Below are 18,109 nucleotides of genomic sequence, written 5' to 3'. Positions count from 1 at the left end.
CATTGGTTGGCCACCAGGCCCCGAGCCAATCGCAGTATTGAAGAGGGGCCTCCATATGTTTCCAGCAATGGTGGGGAAGCCGCTTCTTCCCACACTGCCAAGCTCTGTGCAGTCCCGGGGAGAGGCGTCAGTCTCTCATCTCTTCCCCCCCACAGTACCTTAAAGCCTTCTCCTGGAGGAAAAGTTAACCCTTGCAAAGTTTGGTTGCTGTAGGTCTTATAGTGTCCACGTTATTAGAGCACAAAAATACAAACGTTCTCCTTTATATATTCGATTCTAGGTGTAAATGATATTTTTACATGATAATAGTATTGCTGATTTTGTATGAAAGATTTTCTACAAAATAGCATTGTATTAGGCGCTATTTTAGCAGTAGAGAGCTCAGTTAGGGCAGATAAATGCATATGCCATATTCCTACTTCTCAGGTAAAAAGAAAAATGTGGAAAAAACTAGATGAATTGGAGAGCATATATTTACATTTCTCCAGTTTTGAGTTCTGAATCAATGTTTATGATCCATTATAAAGTTCTTTTCTTAAATCTGCACTTCATCTTTTTATTTTATATTGTAGACAACAGAGTTTACAGAAGAAGCTATTTGCAAAGCACACCTGCCAGCTATGGGAGAAAGTGATAGAAAACTTTCACTGTTTTCTTTATGATCTTTGGTGAGGTTCTGCTTTTCTGTCTTATTTTTTATTTTGAAATGTTTATAAATGCAGTAATTATTTTTCTATTTGAAATGGGCCAAATACAAATTTCTAAGTCCATTTACAATAAAACCTATATACATGAGAGTCATAGCAATAAACCACTGTTAGCTAATGAAGCCAGTAATTCCTCAGATTTCTCCCTCAGAAAAACCCTGGGCTGTTAGACATTGCAACTCCAGCCCTGAACCTGTAATTCATTCCATATAGGCATTGGTCTGTGCAGCACAGGGCCTCACTGAAATTATTGGATCTGTGGGAGGGCACAGCAGTTCTTTCCAGGTACAACGCATTCCAAGATGAAGGCCTGAGGCATTACTGGAGAAATGAAGTGGGGAGTGAATTCTGTAGTCAAGGGTCCTTTACTGATAATGTTCTGTACCAGCCCCCAGAACTGGAAATCTAGAGATAGTCCTGTGGAGCTGATCTCAAGTGTCAGGGAAATAAGGATTCCTCTCTAAAACATAATCTATGATAGGCTTTTTTGTCAAAATAAAATAAAAATCCCACTGTTGCTATCATCAGTTGTAATACAAGTGTAAATAAGGGAATTGAAGCTGGCAATCGAAACAGTGTGTTGTCTAGACCTACTATAATGCCTCACTTAACATTGTAGTTACATTCCTGAAAAGTTTACTTCAAGCAAAATGATGTTAAGTGAATCCAATTTCCTCATAAGAATTCATGTAAATAGGGGGCTAAGTTCCAGATTTTTTTTTTCAGCAGACACAAGGCAGTATCTATTTATATATTTGAGAATTTGTCTGACTGTGCATGAGTGTGTCTGCCTGTGCCTCTGTTAGGTCAAGAACTCCTTCTACTTGGAAAGAGCTAGGACCACCAAATTCTATATACAGTTTCCTCTTGTCATAACTTAAACCAAGGCAAGGGTTTGGTTATAACAGGAAAATGAGATGTGCCAAAAATGGGGTTGCTTCTCATAAAATCATACAGAAAAGAGACAATCATTAGGCAGATGAAAGGAGCTGGCTGAGAGTGCCTCTCCATGCTTCCAGGGCTGTACCAACCTTGAGCCTTCCACCTCACAGGTGCCCTTTAGGGAAGATGGGGGCACTGAACTCCCGCCTCCCCCCATTTGTACAGGAACATTACTGGCTTCTCTTGTTCGTGAGGGAGCCAGAAGAAAGTGCCCAGTTTGCTGTATTCCTCACTCTGACTGGGGAGGTGCAGGGGGTACACTAACCTGGATCTGCCCTAGTCAGGATTAGGGAGCGTGGGAGGGCTGAAGCTCCCTCCCCACCCCCAATTTGTATGTGAACATTGCTATCTGTTCCCCTTCATCAGGGAGTGGAAAATGCATAATTTGCTGCATTCCTCTCTCTGGCTAGGGAGCGCAGAGGGCTGATTCACCTGACCTGTCCCAACGGAAGGACATCCACTCCTCCTCTTGCTGTGCCCAGTGGAACTGCAGTAGCCATGGAGAGGTGCTTCTCACCTGGCCCCAAGCTGTTGCAATGAGGGAAGGCTGAGGTAGTCCTCTCTTCCCTGGGGCAGCCTGCATACTGAATCACTCATCCCCAACCCCACCCCAGAGCAATGATTTAAATGAAGAACAACAAAAATTAATTGAGTTAAGGACCCAAGCAATGCCAGTTAAATCTTCTAGTATACATATAAGCTGCATCTACACTGGCAGTTTTCTGCGCAAGAACTGTTTTGCAGAAGAGTTCTTATGCAAAAAGTCCTCCACAAGAGCGCATCTACTCTGACGTGCTTTTCTGCAAGAGTGTCTATGGCAGTGTGGATGCTCTCTTGTGCAAGAAAGCTCTGATGGCCATTTTAGCCATAGAGGTTTCTTGCACAAGAAATTCATGTTGCCGGTCTACACTGGCCTCTTGCTCAAGAGGGCTTATTCCTCGTGGGGAGAGGAATAACTCTTCCAGAAGAAGCCCTGTTTTCTGATGCTGTACTGTAAATTTACTTGCGCAAGAATGCGTGTGCAGTGTAGACACCTGGCAAGTTTTTGCGGAAGAACAGCTGTTCTTGCTCAAGAAGCCGCCAGTGTAGACGTAGCCATATACTATAAGTTTTAAGCAATGTAATACTGCAAAAAGTGATAATCGTAAAGTTAGTTGAGGTGGTGGAATCAGAGGATGGAAAATTTCCCAGGAAGTGTCTTACTACTAAATGATGGACTAGCACTTGGCTGAGCCCTTGAGGGTTAACATGTTAATGTAACCTCATGCTTTAGAGTCGAGGTCACCAACAGGTCGATCACGATCAACAGGTCGATCGGAGGCCTCGACCAGTTGATCACGAGGCGTCCTGTCCACCCCGCCCCACATTTCCTTCCCACTCCCGAGAAGCCCCACTATCTACCTCAAGTGAAAATGGAGGTAGTGTCGGCTTCCCGGGGATGGACAGAAGTCCCACAGCTTAGCACCACTTCCGGCAATTCTGGAAGTAGTGCTAGCTGCTCTGCCGGGTGTACAGCGGGAGGGAGCATTGGTTCCCTGCGCTGCACAGGAGCAGAGAGTCAGCCCCGGGGGAGGTGCGCGAGTGGGGGGGGGGGTCAGTGGTGGGGCAGGTGCATGCGGGGTTTCCCTGCGCTGGGGGTGTCGGCCTCGGAGCAGGCGCGCGCGGGGTTTTTCCTGCGCCGTGGGGTTGGCCCCAGGGCAGGCACGCGCTGGTTTCTCTCTGGGGTGGGGAATCCTGGGAGGAGGCAGATGCAGAGGACTCTCTGCCTCCACTGGCACCCCACTGCCCAGCCCCCACTCTCTGAACTCTGTCCCCACTCCCTTGTCCCCAGCCACAGAATTCTGTCCCCACTCCCCGAACTCTGTCCCCACTCCCCTGTCCCCACTCCCCTGTCCCCAGCCACAGAATTCTGTCCTCACTCTCCTGTCCCCAGCCACAGAGCTCTGTCCCTATTCCTGTCCCCACTGGCACCCTGTCCCCAGCTGCACTCTGTCCCCTGCTGCAGAACCCTGTCCTCTGCCCTCCTTGCCCCCCGTTCCCTCTTCCCTGCCCCCCACCGCAGAACTCTGTCCCCACAAAATGTAGAATTATAAATGCTTCATTTTAGATTTAAATAGCATGAATAAAAAACAGACCATTTATTTCATAACTATAAACACGTGATTTTAATTTTATACATCGCTTAATTTAAAAATAAAGTGTTTATCAGAATGTGTAAGTAAGGGCTGGGGATAGCAAATGATGGACAAGAGGAGAATAGAGAGGGCGTGGCTTCAAGGAAGAGGCGGGGCTTCAAGGAAGGGGCGGGGCGGTAGATCTTTGCCTGTTTGGAGATTTAAAAAGTGATCTTGGGAAAGGTTGAAGACCACTGCTCTAGAGGTAGCACGGACTAAGGCAGGGAGAGTAAACACAGAAGACACGCCCATGGCAGTGGCAACTAATATTTCCCTGCAGAAATTGAACGTGATGATGAACTCACGCTATCCTACTGGAATGTACCACTCTCTCCTCTAGATGGTGCATACGTGGCTTCACAGTGTGTGTGTGTGAGTGAGTGAGAGAGAGAGAGAGAGACAGATTTACACATTGTATATGTGGGTTTAAGAGGAAGAGGCAGACAGACATGCATTGTCCTTTTAAGTATATTGACTCCCAAAATTGGTGGAAGTAGTGGTCCGGGTGTGGAAGGGGGTGTGCTGTAGTACTCCCTGACTTGAAGTGGTTTCCATTATACATCGGGTTTACAGTTTGGTTCAATATCTGTCAGCACCCCCATTAAAAATATCGTTCAGGCACCCTTGGCTGACTCCACTTCAGGTATTCTACCCTTGTAAATACATAAGGAGATTCAGGCACAGAACTCTGTAGCTGTGATATCCAGCTTTGTGGAGATGGTATGGAGTGGAGGGATCGATGGGGTGGGGGACATCCTGACATCAGCACCCCTCCCTCTGCACCTTCAAACAGCAAGCAGGAGGTTCCCGGAAGCAGCTCCAGGGGGCAGCATGACAGTGGGAAGAGGGACAGCTGCAGCTGCATAGCTTACAGTGGGGGTGGGCAACAATTTGGATGGAGGAGCCTCTCCAAGAATTTGGTAAGTGGTTGAAGGCTGTACTCTTTCATTATATTAATAAAGGAGATGTAGGGATCTGGGATGAAGGTTGGATGCAGGGAGCTTAGGGTAAAGGATTGAGGTGTGGGATCTGGGAGGAAGTTTACGTGAAGAAGGAGATTGTGACTTTAGGCAGCGAATTGGGGTATAGAAGGAGGTGCAGGGTCTGAGAGGGGAGTATGACCTGGGGTAGTGGTGCAGGGGTTTGGGTTGTGACCTGGTACCCTTAGTAGCAAGACACTTCCTGGGAAAATTTCAAGGGGATTGGGATTGGGTACAGGAAAGGATTCTGGCCTGGGGGAGAGGTGTAGGAGGAAGGAGTGCAGGGTTTGGGAGAGGGTTGTAACCTGGGGCAGGACTAAGAGGTTGCAGATCTGGCCAGCAGATCATATTTTGACCAGTCCAGCTTTACGGGGAGCTGATGGGGGACTGCTAGCCTACCCCGGTACCAAACCCCCACAAGTACAGGCTGCTTTTCCAGAAAATCCTGCAAGTAATGGATAAAGCAGGTAGCCAAACAACATTATAAGGGAGCATTGCACAACTTCAAACAAGCATGTGCTCTAATATATAAGCAATGTAACAAAGAAACAACAACATTAACAGGGACAACATTAAATGAGGGGTTATTGTATTCCGATCTAGGTGAGAGGACATAGTTAAATGCCAGCAGCTTCATTAAAGGAAAAATGTTGAATTCAAAAAGTCCAGCCAAAGACAGAATCAAAGCCATTATGGGATTTTATATAAAAACCAACAGCCTGACTTGCATCTAGAAACCAGTCGGGCTCTGAGCACAGATATAATATGCTCAAGGTGTAAAATAACTATAAAATGCTGAGCTGCTTGAGCATGATCCGATAAAGCATTAACAACCTGTTTAACTTTAAGCATATGAGAGATCTCATTTTCTGCCAAGAGAGTATTGAAGAAGGAACATGTCCACAATCACTCGCTGCAAATCTTAACACATGTTCCTAGAGACAGTGGCATATTTCCTATTTAAATCACCTTAAAATTAATAACTGAATCAAAAACAATCATTACGAAGTTTATAGCAGACAAGAAATAACTTTAATGTATGTTTATATATTTTTATTTAGAGACAGAATCAATTAATTTTAACTGCTTTGAAATCCTCAACAAGAAGTTCTGTCTTAATTTCCTGTTTAATTGATAAAGCTTTGGCCATCTTGGGCTTCGACAGTCAGTTCATTTTTCCTCTAGAAAAGAGAGAATTATTTGGAGGGAGTCTAAAAGCCCTAAAATAGGTGAAATCAATGAGAAAAATGATATTTTAAGTGCTTGGTAGCTATGGCATGCACATTGCTTGTAAATCCAGACTGTCAGGATTACACGGTAAAAATGAGTAATCCTTGTGCAACATGATAATTGCAGACCTGTTAGATGTTTACTCAGAAATGAAAAGAATGTATCTAGTGATGTGTCCCTGAGGGAGATTGTTCATATGCATTTCATTCTATAAAATAATTTTTTTCCTATTGACATCTCTCATATCTTTTCTGGTACAGGCAGTCCCTGGGTTACGTACAAGATAGAGACTGTAGGTTTGTTCTTAAATTGAATTTGTATGTAAGTCGGAACTGGTACATATTGTAGGGGAAACTCTAGCCAAACATTTCTCCAGAGCTCAATTTTATTCTCCCACACCTCACTTCCCTCAGTCCTTTATTCTCAAGCTGAGGAGTCTGCTGAGAAAAGCCGCTCCACGTTTCCCTGGTCTGCTGGGGGGAGCACTAGCTTCCCGTCTCCCTGGTCTGCTGGGGGGAAGCAGCTAGTGCGGGGTTGCCTCACCCCGTTTGTAAGTAGGGATCCGATGTAAGTCGGATCCATGTAACCCGGGGACTGCCTGTTTTTCTTTTTTTATGTAATGAAAAAAAATGCAGATATGTAGTTTCAGTTTTTAGTAGTAACATCTTAACATGTTTACATTATCCTTCTTTATCCAGATGCCTTGGATTTTGTTTGGAAAAAAGAAAGACAATATCCTTACTATCTGCCAGGAACAAAGCAGATGTCTTTATTAATTAAAATATATTTTGGAAACGGAAGATCATTACTACATATAAGTTACAATGGACAGATACTAAACATTTGGCCATATTTCTCATGAATGTTTGATAATTCTACAAGTGTCAAAAACATACGACAATATGCTGGAATGTATTCTGTGTTGTTGAACCATAACTTAGAATTGTGCTAAATAAGATGGAGAAGCAACTGCTTTTTTATAGCTCAGTACTCAGGCTCAATTGGTAGCCTGCTTTTTTAAAAGAAATATTAAATGTGTAATTATTTACTCCATAAAGGTTACTTTTTAAAATATAGAATTATTTTTCTTACTACTTCCATAGTTGTGCATAAATGTATAACAGTCAAGTATTTATTCCTATTAGTCGATTGTTTTAATTCTGAACATTTTGCCATGTAAATAGATTGGAATAATGTTTATAGGAACTTGCTAATTAGTGCAGTAACTAAGATATACTGCCTACCTGGCTGAAATTTACAATATCCTTCACCCATAAAGATGGGCAAAATAATGGTTTATGGTCTATTTATTCTAACACAAGCTTCTTGCAAGATCACAAGTTGATATGGACATTTTAGCAGTATATGATAATAGCAATTAATTTAATGTGCACAGTCTTTTTAAAATATTTTAACTATAGTTTGTGTGTCTGTGATCTCTGAAAAAGTAGAAAGGATCCATTATTGCATTTGAAAATGCTTTTAATGAAAAAGGCCATACAACCTAATAAATACCATGCTTTCACTTCTTAATCTCTTCCTTATATCCTTACCATTTTACTTTGTGGTACTGGTGAGAGGGAGGGATCCCTGCTTTCATGACAAGGACTGGTTCAAAACAGGCTTTCACAATAATTTAAAAAACAGCTCTCATTCAAAAAATCTACCTGCTAATGAGCACTGCAGTTAATATTCTCAGGGATTATTCTGACAGTTAAGAAGTCTTTCCTAAAGTCCAACCTAACCTCCTTTCCTCCAGCTAAGTCTATTGCTTCTTGTCCCATCATCAGAACAAAAAGCATACGTGATAAGATCATGATGTTAGCACTATAGTCAGGTCTATCCTAAATCTTTGCACCTATTTAACTAAATTGGTACATTTAAAAAGAACTATTTAAATCAAATCAATGCAGCCACCCATTGTGGATGCATATATATGTGTTCATACAAGAAGAGTTCTACTATTTTTTTAAATTAAATCAGTACATAGAATCATAGAACTGGAAGGGACCTCAAGACATCATGGAGTCCAGTCTCTGCCTCATGGCAGCACCAAGCACTGTCTAGATCATTCCTGATAGATGTCTGTCCAACCTACTCCTAATTTATTCCAGTGTTTAACCACTCTGACAGAAAGTTTTTACTAATCTCTAACCTAAACTTTCCTTGCTGTGGTTTAAGTCCATTGCTTCTTGTCCCATCATCAGAGGCCAAGGAGAACATTTTTTCTCCCTTCTCCTTGTAACACTCTTTGAGATATTTGAAAACCGCTATCATATCTCCTCTCAGTCTTCTCTTTTCTAAACTAAACAAACCCAATTCTTTCAGTCTTCCCTCATAGGTTATGTTTTTTAGACCTTTAATCATTCTTGTTGCTCTTCTCTGGATCTTCTCCAATTTCTCCACATCTTTCTTGAAATGTGGTGCCCAGAACTGGACACAGTGCTTCAGTTGAGGCCTGTTCAGTGCAGAGTAGAGTGGAAGAATGACTTTTCATGTCTTGCTCGCAACACTCCTGTTAATTCATCCCAGAGTCATGTTTGCTTCTTTTTTTTTCAACAGTGTCATACTGTTGACTCGTGTTTAACTATGATCCCTAGATACCTTTCTGCAGTACTCCCCATTCAGTCATTTCCCATTTGTATGTGTGAAACTGATTGTTCCTTCTTAAGTGGAGTACTTTGCATTGGTCCTTGCTAAACTTCATCCTGTTTACTTCAAATCATTTTTCTAGTTTGTCCAGATCATTTTGAATTTTGACACTATCCTCCAAAGCACTTGCAACCCCTCCCAGGTTGGTGGTATTTGCAAACATAGTAAGTGTACTCTGTATGCCGTCATCTAAATCATTGATGAAGATATTGAACAGAACTGGTCCCAAAACAGACCTCTGTGGGATCCTACTGGTTATGCCCTTCCAACATGACCATGAAGCAATAAATCATAAAACTGATTAGTTAAAGTGATACAAAAATGTTGTGTAGGCAGGCGCTAAGAGTAATATCATGGTAATAGTATGGATGCTTTTATAGTGTTGCTGTATTTGTTTGAATTCATGTCTGGAGTAGTGATGTAACAGTGCAGTCAATTAACCAATTAGCAAAAGCTTATAGGTTAATTCTGTAGACTACCCCATTCCTCTCCACCCCACCTCCCTCTACCAGTAAATTTTTTAGCAGGCTGGCCAGCAGCCTGGCTCAAACTGGCTCCGGGACCTACCCCTGCTGTGGCTCTGCATTTAAAGTGTATTAGGAGACAGCGGGCAGGCAGCTTGACTCAGTTCTGGTTCATGCTGGGTCTGGGAGCTCAGACCTCCGCCTCTGACGGGCTGCTGCCACCTCGCGCTATTGTCTCTTTATCAGCGGCAGCAGCACAGGGTGACAAGCAGCAAGAGGATCTGTTTTTTAAACTGCCTCCCCTCGCAGACTAGCTTCCACCTTACACCCTGTGCTGCTGCAGGCTCCACCCATGGGGGCTATTGACTAGCCGACTAACCAATAAGAATTAATGAAGTTACTTGACTATTCAGTTAACCGATATTTAACATCCCTAGTCTGGAGCACTCACACACCACTAAATCTTACTCTGAGTATGTAGTTTATTCTGGGCATGAGATGGAAGTTTACTACTCTTAAACTGGAAGACAGGTGGAATACTAAGGTGAATTTATTCATATATTAACAAACCTGCAAAACAGACTGCAATCTGAGGCTTTACATGGGGTCTCAAACTAAATCAGCTTCCTAAAAATGGGGACTTATTTTTTAAAACATTACAAATAGAGACATTTTCTATTTGATAATGTATGTTATTCTATTAACAGAAATTAAACTTTAACTGCTTTCATCTATGGTGTAACAAACCATTTGGTCTTTCTAATTAGAAGTCTAACAAACAGAAAATAACAGCTTTTAAAATTAATTTGTACATTAATGGAAAATGTAGCTTGTATAGACAAACAAGCTTACTATAAAACAAAACAAAATAGTCCTTGATTCAAGAAATCTTCATCAAATAAAAAAAAAACTAGGGAGAGTTAACAATTACACAGTAGAGATAGAAAAAATTAACTTAACTCTCTCAAATATTTTCCTTTCCTTTAACTGATAAACCAAAACCCTTGCTTATTAGGGCAAATGCCTAAAGATAAAGTATCTCAACTCCTAAAGAACACTGATATTTAAATGTATTATATATTCAAGTGTCTTATGACACATAACTTCTCTTAAACTAATCATAATAGCTCATGATTTCAAATATTTTTTCTGTATTAATACAGTTTTGGTGACTTCTTTTATGAGAATATGTAAAGTATTCCAATTAAAATACTTTTTTATGTTTTATAAACTCTGTTATAATGGCATAATTAATTTATTCAGCTTTTTTTAAATTATAGCTCACTTAGAGCTTAAATTAACTAGTCTGTTGGGGGGACAATGTCTCATAGAGATAATGAAGAACTTTTATTGAAACAAAAGAATGAGAAGAAAAATCTCTATTTAACATCACTTGCGCTGCCTATGAAATGCTAGTAATTAGTAAGACAAATGGTGAACTATATTCAGGCACATCTAGTCCACATGAAAATGTGTTTGTATTATTGCTACCTCATTCTCCCAATCCCCCACTATTACCCTTTTGTTTGCCTCTCATATCTATTAAATCTTTATTTTAACCAAACTCTTTAGCATAGAAACTCTCTTTTATGACATGTTTGTACAATGCCTATCACAATGGACTTTGATCACTGATTGCATGCTCTACATGCTACAATAGTATATATTCAGTATACTGTATATAGATCCATATAAACACAAATCTTAAATGACATCCCCAGGAATAGTGCAGCAATATTTAAGTTTAACTGAGTGCTTTCATACTTTCTGCTAAAGTATGACATCTATACAGGTATGCCTGCAAATATGTTTTGGCTTTTACCAAAGCACAGGTTCTATAATAAATTACTATGCTCTCTAAAGTGCGCTAATAAATTTGTATAGAAACGGGCCAAGCACAAAAGTAGCAAAATTTGGTAAGTTTAAAATCACACAGCAATGTTGTCTTAAGCTTTCTTCAGTGTGGCCCACATCTGCATCTGACTAGGGTTTGCTTTGTCTGCATTTGCAATTAACTGTTCAGGATTGATTCAGGTACTGCTTATTAGTAGACAGGTTTCTGTGTGCAAGTGTTAATAGTTGAACCATGTACACTTTCATTCATTTCAGCTTTTTGTCAAAGTCATCAGACTGCAAATGATCTCTTAATGTAATCAGTGTAAGCTGTCCTTCAGTATGCTGGAAGCAAGAGGATTCTATTGTATTTATAAAATCACTTTGGCTATTTTTGAGTTACACAAATAGAGACAAAACTAGCTTTACTATAAGCAGGCTAAATGGACTAAGGAAGGGTGGGAGTACCAAACTTGTGTTTTCATAACAACTTGATGTGAATGCAACTGAAGGTGGAGTGCTTAATTTTTAGAAACCTTCCTGACCCAAATCTGAAGTCGAGGAGGAGTGGATTGATTTAAATTAGATCAAGATTTGTTCCTGGTTGCATAATTCACTCCAAGGGCGTAATTGATTGCAGTCTCTTGCTATGAACTGTGTACTATCCTACTTGGGAAGAAGAGTAATTAAATAAGAACAATCCTAGCTTGTGAGCAGGCATTGCTTCCCCTCAGCCTTTTTCTGTTGGTGTCATTTCAGGCTCTTGAGTACAGATGGGTGCTTTTTTTCATACCCCGACTGCAATCCTAGGGCCGGGGGAGGGGAGAACGGAGAAGGAGGTACAGTAGTAATTTGCTTGGGAGCTGCCGCTGCTTGGGCAAAGGAAAGGATGCTGCCTGGGCGGAGCGAGAGGGTATGGCAGCAGCTGCTGGCTGTGAATGGCTGCCTGGGAGCTGGGAGGAGAAGAATCTCTCGCCTGTGAGTGGATGCAGCCAGCCACAGTAGTAGCCCAGCCCGCCCGCTAGGGGCGCCCTTGTGCACCCTGCCGGGGCTCTCACCAGAACGTCAGGCTGCGGGAGCCGAACGTTCCCCCCGAGCGATCGCTGCTTCCCCCGGCCGCCCAGCGGGCTCCCTCCCCAGCGGTAGCATGAACACCATCAAGAACGTGCCGGCCCGGGTGCTGAGCCGCCGGACCGGGCACAGCCTGGAGGCGGAGCGGGAGCAATTTGACAAGACTCAGGCAAGGAGGGGATCGCGGCAAGGGCACTTGGGGAGGGGGTAGGTGTGCGGCGGCGTCGAGAGAAGCGCATCCACCTTGCCCAGCTGGGGGCATGGGTGCGGGGGCAGTGGGTGGTCAGCGTGATGCTAGCCTAGCGGGGGAGCCGCGGGGATAGGGCGGAGCACGCAGCTGGCCGGTGAGGGATGCGGGTTTAGAGCAGCATCTGTAGATCGGCGAGCGGGGGGCTGGGTGGACGCTGTTCTCTGATCTGGTTTCCCCGCGCTAATTCGTTTCCAGCTTGGGGAAGCCGCTGGGTAGGTAACCAGGCAGCAGCGACTAGCAAACACACTGGAGCACTCACTGAAGGTGGAGACGGGTCTGTGCTGTAGAGCGAGGGGCTAGAGCCTGTTCACGTCAAGGAACACGGCAGCGAGGGGTGTATTTTGTTACAGGAAGTCAGTACGTAGAGGGCTTGTATCCCCTGGCTGGTGCTTGGCTCTGTCAGAGAAAAGGGGTGTTTGTGAGGTCTCCGCGGCTGGCCAGGCCAGGCCTGGGCTCTTCAAAGCTCGAGGGACTTGCGGTCCCTGGCTCACGCATTTTCTCTCTGGTTTGGCAATCTGTGATCTTGAATTGTCGTGCCTACAAGTCAGTAGGATCAAGGGGGAAAAATAAGTAAACTCATTAGGGTGTTAAATGTCCCCTGTCGACTGCATCGATACGGTTGACACTTCCTGTAGTGCTGCTACCTGTAACAAATAAGGAAACGTTGCTGAAAGTGTGGCCTGGCTAAACTACAGAACACCTTAAACAGGTCATCCAGTGGCCCTGCAGCTGCCATCTCAGCTCTTTCCTTTTAGGGATTAAAGGGTGTAGTATGTGTTTGGGTGGGTGTCAGGAAGCAGGCTTGCAAAAGATCAGACCTGACTGGTTTTGTACAGATAAAACTTAATCAGTTTTGCTACATTTCCTTCGTTTCCTCTTCCTATAAGATTTTTTTTAAAGAAACTTGTTGCAATGACTGTAATCTTTCTAGTTGTCCTAGTATATCCAGTTTGACATAGTGATGGATGCCTGATACAGGAGCAAACCTGTTTTTCTTTCCATTAGCAAAACAGGTCCAGTATTATCTAGGAATCTGTGAGGTGAAAAGTTTTATATGTAATTGACTGTTTGATAATGTTAAGTGTGCACATTAAAATATATATACATACACACACCCTTGTTTAGATATCTGTGATAGGGATTATTTTTAACATGCTTCAGTATATGGGTTTCTCTGAAAACAAACTTTACTGTTTTTTGTTTTTTTTATCAAGTGCAAAAATTGGCTTTTCCATGTGCTGTATATACCATTTTAATTAGGTATAGAAATGTCTTCAGGTCTTGAGTTTTAGTTGTGCAGTAACATATGATATAAATAATCTTTGAAATAACCTAAAATACAGCTATTTCAAGAGATCTAATAATACAAGATTTGTGGGTGGGTTGTTATTATTTATTAACAATAATAATAATAATAATAATAATAATTGGAGTTTAATTCCTTTCTTAGCTGAAAGTATGTTAAATGTTTTAGGATGCATATGCACTTAACTATCTATATATTCCATGTGAAAATATTGGTGTGAAGCTCAAAAGAAGAATAATATAATGTGAGTTTTCTGTAATTTAATAATTTTAAAGAGATTTTTTTCTGCTTATATAGCTGTAATGTCTAATTCAGGCATTTGCTAATATAAGAGAATAAATAGGTTATCTACTAATCAAAATTCAGTATCTTGGCCAAATCACAAATATCAAATTATAAGCAAAGATAAAATAGATTCTCTGTTAAACTGAAACAAACATTTGGAACAGATATTGTAGAATAAAACTTTTCAGGATATATTTTAACACTTAAAATTTTTAGAAAATTTTGAGGTTTGTATAGAAGTGTTTATGATTCTGCAAACATTTACACATAATGATAATGTTCTCTTTTTAGGTATGTTTATATATGTTTTATATATCTTATATAAAAGCAAAACATGTATTTGCTTATAAATACTGTACAGACTCTGGGTGCTGCTACAAAGAATCTCCTTTTCTGTTCATGTTGATAAAGCAGTTTGTAATAAGTAGACTTCATTGTGTGTATTTTGAAAGGCTGACTGGAGAGGATACTGCACCTGCTAATAGCTTTATTAATGAAGTCTGATTTCATTTACTGTGTAGGGCACATTGATGATGAGGCAGCCATATTTCCATGACTATTGTATGCATGCATTAGATCACTTCCTCAAATATCAAGTGAACTTAAATTCAAACAATAGTCATGTAAAATACCAGCATTAATTGACATCATATAGTTTTTCTATCCTCCTTGCCTCTCCTGCAGCAAAATTGAATCATCACTTCTAATTTGACCCACAGAATTGTCAAGTCTTGTCTACCTAGTCATGCAGGTCCAATGTCTGTGTATTTGGTTGTTCTTAGCATGGGAGGAGGGGCAATGAATAAATTACATAATGTGCCTACAGCATGGTAAAAATAAGTTGTACGTTGTCAGTTCATTGATATACCAGATGCACAATTGCTAAAGGCACTGATTGTATCATTTTTCTTCACTTTTTGTACCCATGAGTAAAATATGCCCTCAGGGTTTGACTTTTTTTTTCAAAGCCCCTGTAGATCTCACTGGTTTCACATGGGTGCACCCCACTTCCAGAACATCAGGCCCCTACTTCTTTAATTGCCAGAGACTGATGCTACCTATGCCTTTTTTAAATAATAAGCCCTTAGGAAAAGATTTTTTTCCACAGTGTTATCTTCTGTGTAAATGCCATAAATATTGGCAAATTACTAAATAGAAAGTTTTATAACTCCAGACTGATGGGTGTGAGGGATACAGTGGAATACAGTGATGCTGCTGAAGGTTAAAGAAACAGCAGCAACAAAGAATGCTGAATATGTACTCTACCAACAAGGAGTGCGGGTCAGATAAACATGCTCCAAGCTGTTTTTTGCTGTCCTTCAAATGACTTAAGTCTTGAAATGATAACCTTATTTAAAACAGAGGTAGTAAAATCTTTGTGTTCTGGTTCCACATTATCTGCTGTAGATCATGGGCTATTCTTGTGCTTAGACTACAAAAATGCAGGCCTGTTTCACTTATAACCCTTGTATAAGATGGACTTTGGCACTGAATAGTGAAGAACATAAAGTTGCCAATAGCCAAATGGATCAAAGTGCAATAAAAGTGATTCACTCCACGTGCCAGAACAAATTCAGGGAAGAGAAAGAGAAGAATAGAAATAAACATGTTTGACTGTCTTTTAAAAGGACAAGGCATAGTGAACAGCAGCATTGTGAATGAAAGGTATAGTTGCTCATGAAAATTTTTTCTATAATAATATGGGCCACTCTATGAGGGAAAAGTGAGATCTTCTAGAATGGGTATCACTGAACAAGTCCTTCATCTCCAGTTGCTACTGCTATCCCATACTGCATACAGACTAATATCTTGTGACAATTCTAATGTTTTTAGTGCATGAACATTTTCCTTTCTGCTGCTTGTTCACCTGCTATAAGAATTCTCATCTTCTCATGACAGAAGCAACTGATCATTTTCTTCTTAGAATAATACAAGGGGCATCTCTACGGTCTACTGTCAAAAGGCTGTGGGGGACCAAGTCTTTAACTCAACCTGCTAATTTAAACATGTAGTCAGTTCACCTGTCGCATAGCTGTGGCCCCAGGTGTATTTTCTCTCTGCAAAGTAAAGGAATCTCACTGCATGTTGCCTAGCCCCTCTGGCTAACTAATATGCTCACATTACAGTAATAAGAGCCATGCATAAGTACCCAGGTTAGCTAGAACAAAGACTGAATGAAATCAAACCTAGCGTATTTTCTTGTAAACACCAGCGAACAATAGGAAAATTTGCTGACTTTACTGCTTCTTTGTTATGTTCTACCTTTCAGTTTGTCCAGCTGTGCCCCAGGCTGGACTAGGAAAGGCAGTAGCTGATTAATGCCTTCCTGATGTGCATTCTGTAACATAACTGGCATTTACTGAGGAAACTGAGGCTATCTCTTTGGGACAACTAAACTTACAGTTCAGGGTCCCCTTTGGACAAGTCAGTATAGAAATCTGGCAGGCTCTTTAGAGAGGCAATTTGGGTAAGCTAATACAGGCCCGTACTCAGGGTGTGTATGTGTGGGGAGCAAAGGATGCAAATGCACCCCCCCCCCGTGATTCCCCCCCAAGTTGCCCGAGTCTCCCTCCCCCATCGGCTGGCTGGCTGGCTGGCTGGGGGAAGGCGGGGGCTGATTTCCCTGCCCTCCCACAGGAGCAAGGCCAGGGGCGGGGTTGGGCTGCCACCAGCCCCTCCCACAGCTTGGGCCATGCTGCTGCAGCTGTGGCCTGGCCAGACAGGAGCTAATTCTGCCCCAGACCTCCTGGGCAGCCAGGGAAGCAGGCTGATGGTATGCTTTGTGATCCACTAGTTGAATGCTTGAGCTTGAGGTCTTGGTCACCCCAGATACAGGATATAATTGGGCTATTTTGGGATACTGGAAGTCTGCTGAAATAGCTACCCTGCATCTTAACAAGGCACCCGTTATTTCAAAATATTTTTTTGAAATAATGGGCGTGCTGTTTTGACATCTCTGTAATCCTTTTTCCACAAGGATTAAGGGTTGTCTTGAAATAGGGCGTTATCTTATTGAATATCTTATTTCGACTTTAGGGTGCTGTGTAGGTGCACCCTAACGGATGAAACGTATATGTTAGCTTTCCATAGCAGTTTAGTTTTGAAATAGCTGAACATAGGCAATTTCATTGCAGCTGGTCTGATTCTTTGTATTAATATTATTCTAATTTAAATTATCATTTATTTTTTAAACAGTTTTTAGGCACAGGTGGACTATAACTGGAAAATAAGGGACCATCTTAAATTTAAATGAAAATTATTGCAAAATAAATCCCTTTATTAAAAAATGGTCCCTTTATATTCCAGTTGTGCCAGTTTTTATTCAAAACAGATTTAAATATTGCTATGGGGAGATAAAAGCAGCAGGAAATGTATGTTTAAAAAAAATTGCAGTCCACATTAACAAAAAAATCACCCTCCCCACAGAAATTCCTGTGTATGGGCCTATGATATAATTTTTGGACCCACTTCTGTTTGCGAGAGAGCACAAGCTTGTCGCTGTCCTGGGACCAACGCAGCTACAATAGAGCTGCAAGCCAAGTTCTTCCTGTGCTATCTGCTATTGTTATACAGGAAATCCCCGGGTTACGTACAAGATAGGGACTGTAGGTTTGTTCTTAAGTTGAATTTGTATGTAAGTCGGAACTGGCGTCTAGATTCAGCCGCTGCTGAAACTGACCACCAGTTCTGACTTACATACAGAATCAACTTAAGAACCCCAAGCGTCCCCAAGTCAGCTGCTGCTGAAACTGATCAGCAGCTGATTCTAGGAAGCCCGGGGCAGAGCAACTCTGCCTCGGGCTTCCTGTAGTCAGCGCTGGTTAGTTTCAGCAGCGGCTAAATCAGGACGCCTGGGGCAGAGCAGCTGGGGTGCTGCTGGGTTGCTCCAGTAGCGCCGCTCCTCGGCACTACTGGACCAACCCAGCAGCACCCCATCTGCTCTGCCCCAGGCGTCCTGATTCAGCCGCTGCTGAAACTGACCAGCAGCGGCTGAATCAGGACCAGAGCAGGTGGGGTGCTGCTGGGTTGGACCAGTAGTGCCCAGAGCGGCGCTGCGGGACCAACCGGCAGCACCCTAGCTGCTCTGCCACAGGCGTCCGGAGAAAAGCCTAGTCTGCTGGGGGGGGGGAGGCGTACTAGCTGTGCCCCCCCACCACCTCAGCAGACCAGGAAGACACAGGCGGCGGACCGAGACGCACCGCGGTCCCGCCGCCT

At 42.2% G+C, this 18,109-nt stretch overlaps 2 protein-coding genes across 6 annotated transcripts in view; both read left to right on the top strand.

The window, feature by feature from the left end:
* CCDC62 (coiled-coil domain containing 62) overlaps positions 1–11,720 on the top strand; it is a 42,199-nt gene extending 30,479 nt beyond the window's left edge. For 3 of the 4 annotated variants that reach the window (XM_075898588.1, XM_075898587.1, XM_075898586.1), the window contains 2 exons: positions 573–668; positions 6,732–11,720. In XM_075898588.1, coding sequence (XP_075754703.1) covers positions 573–662 — 90 coding nt within the window. In that variant the 3' untranslated portion in view covers positions 663–668; positions 6,732–11,720. Of the gene's footprint in view, positions 1–572; positions 669–6,731 lie in introns of those variants that run through there. The other variant, XM_075898589.1, reaches the window with a different exon arrangement.
* Positions 11,721–11,979: 259 nt separating this feature from the next.
* The window catches only part of HIP1R (huntingtin interacting protein 1 related), a 102,588-nt gene continuing 96,458 nt past the window's right edge, over positions 11,980–18,109 (top strand). For both annotated transcript variants that reach the window (XM_075898582.1, XM_075898581.1), the window contains exon 1: positions 11,980–12,222. In XM_075898582.1, coding sequence (XP_075754697.1) covers positions 12,130–12,222 — 93 coding nt within the window. In that variant the 5' untranslated portion in view covers positions 11,980–12,129. The remainder of the gene's footprint in view (positions 12,223–18,109) is intronic.

This window comes from Pelodiscus sinensis, chromosome 15, assembly GCF_049634645.1.
Source record: "Pelodiscus sinensis isolate JC-2024 chromosome 15, ASM4963464v1, whole genome shotgun sequence".
NCBI classification, from domain to species: Eukaryota; Metazoa; Chordata; order Testudines; family Trionychidae; genus Pelodiscus; species Pelodiscus sinensis.
The sequence above is the reverse complement of the archived record's forward strand: the minus strand, read 5'-3'. Positions and strand labels throughout refer to the sequence as shown.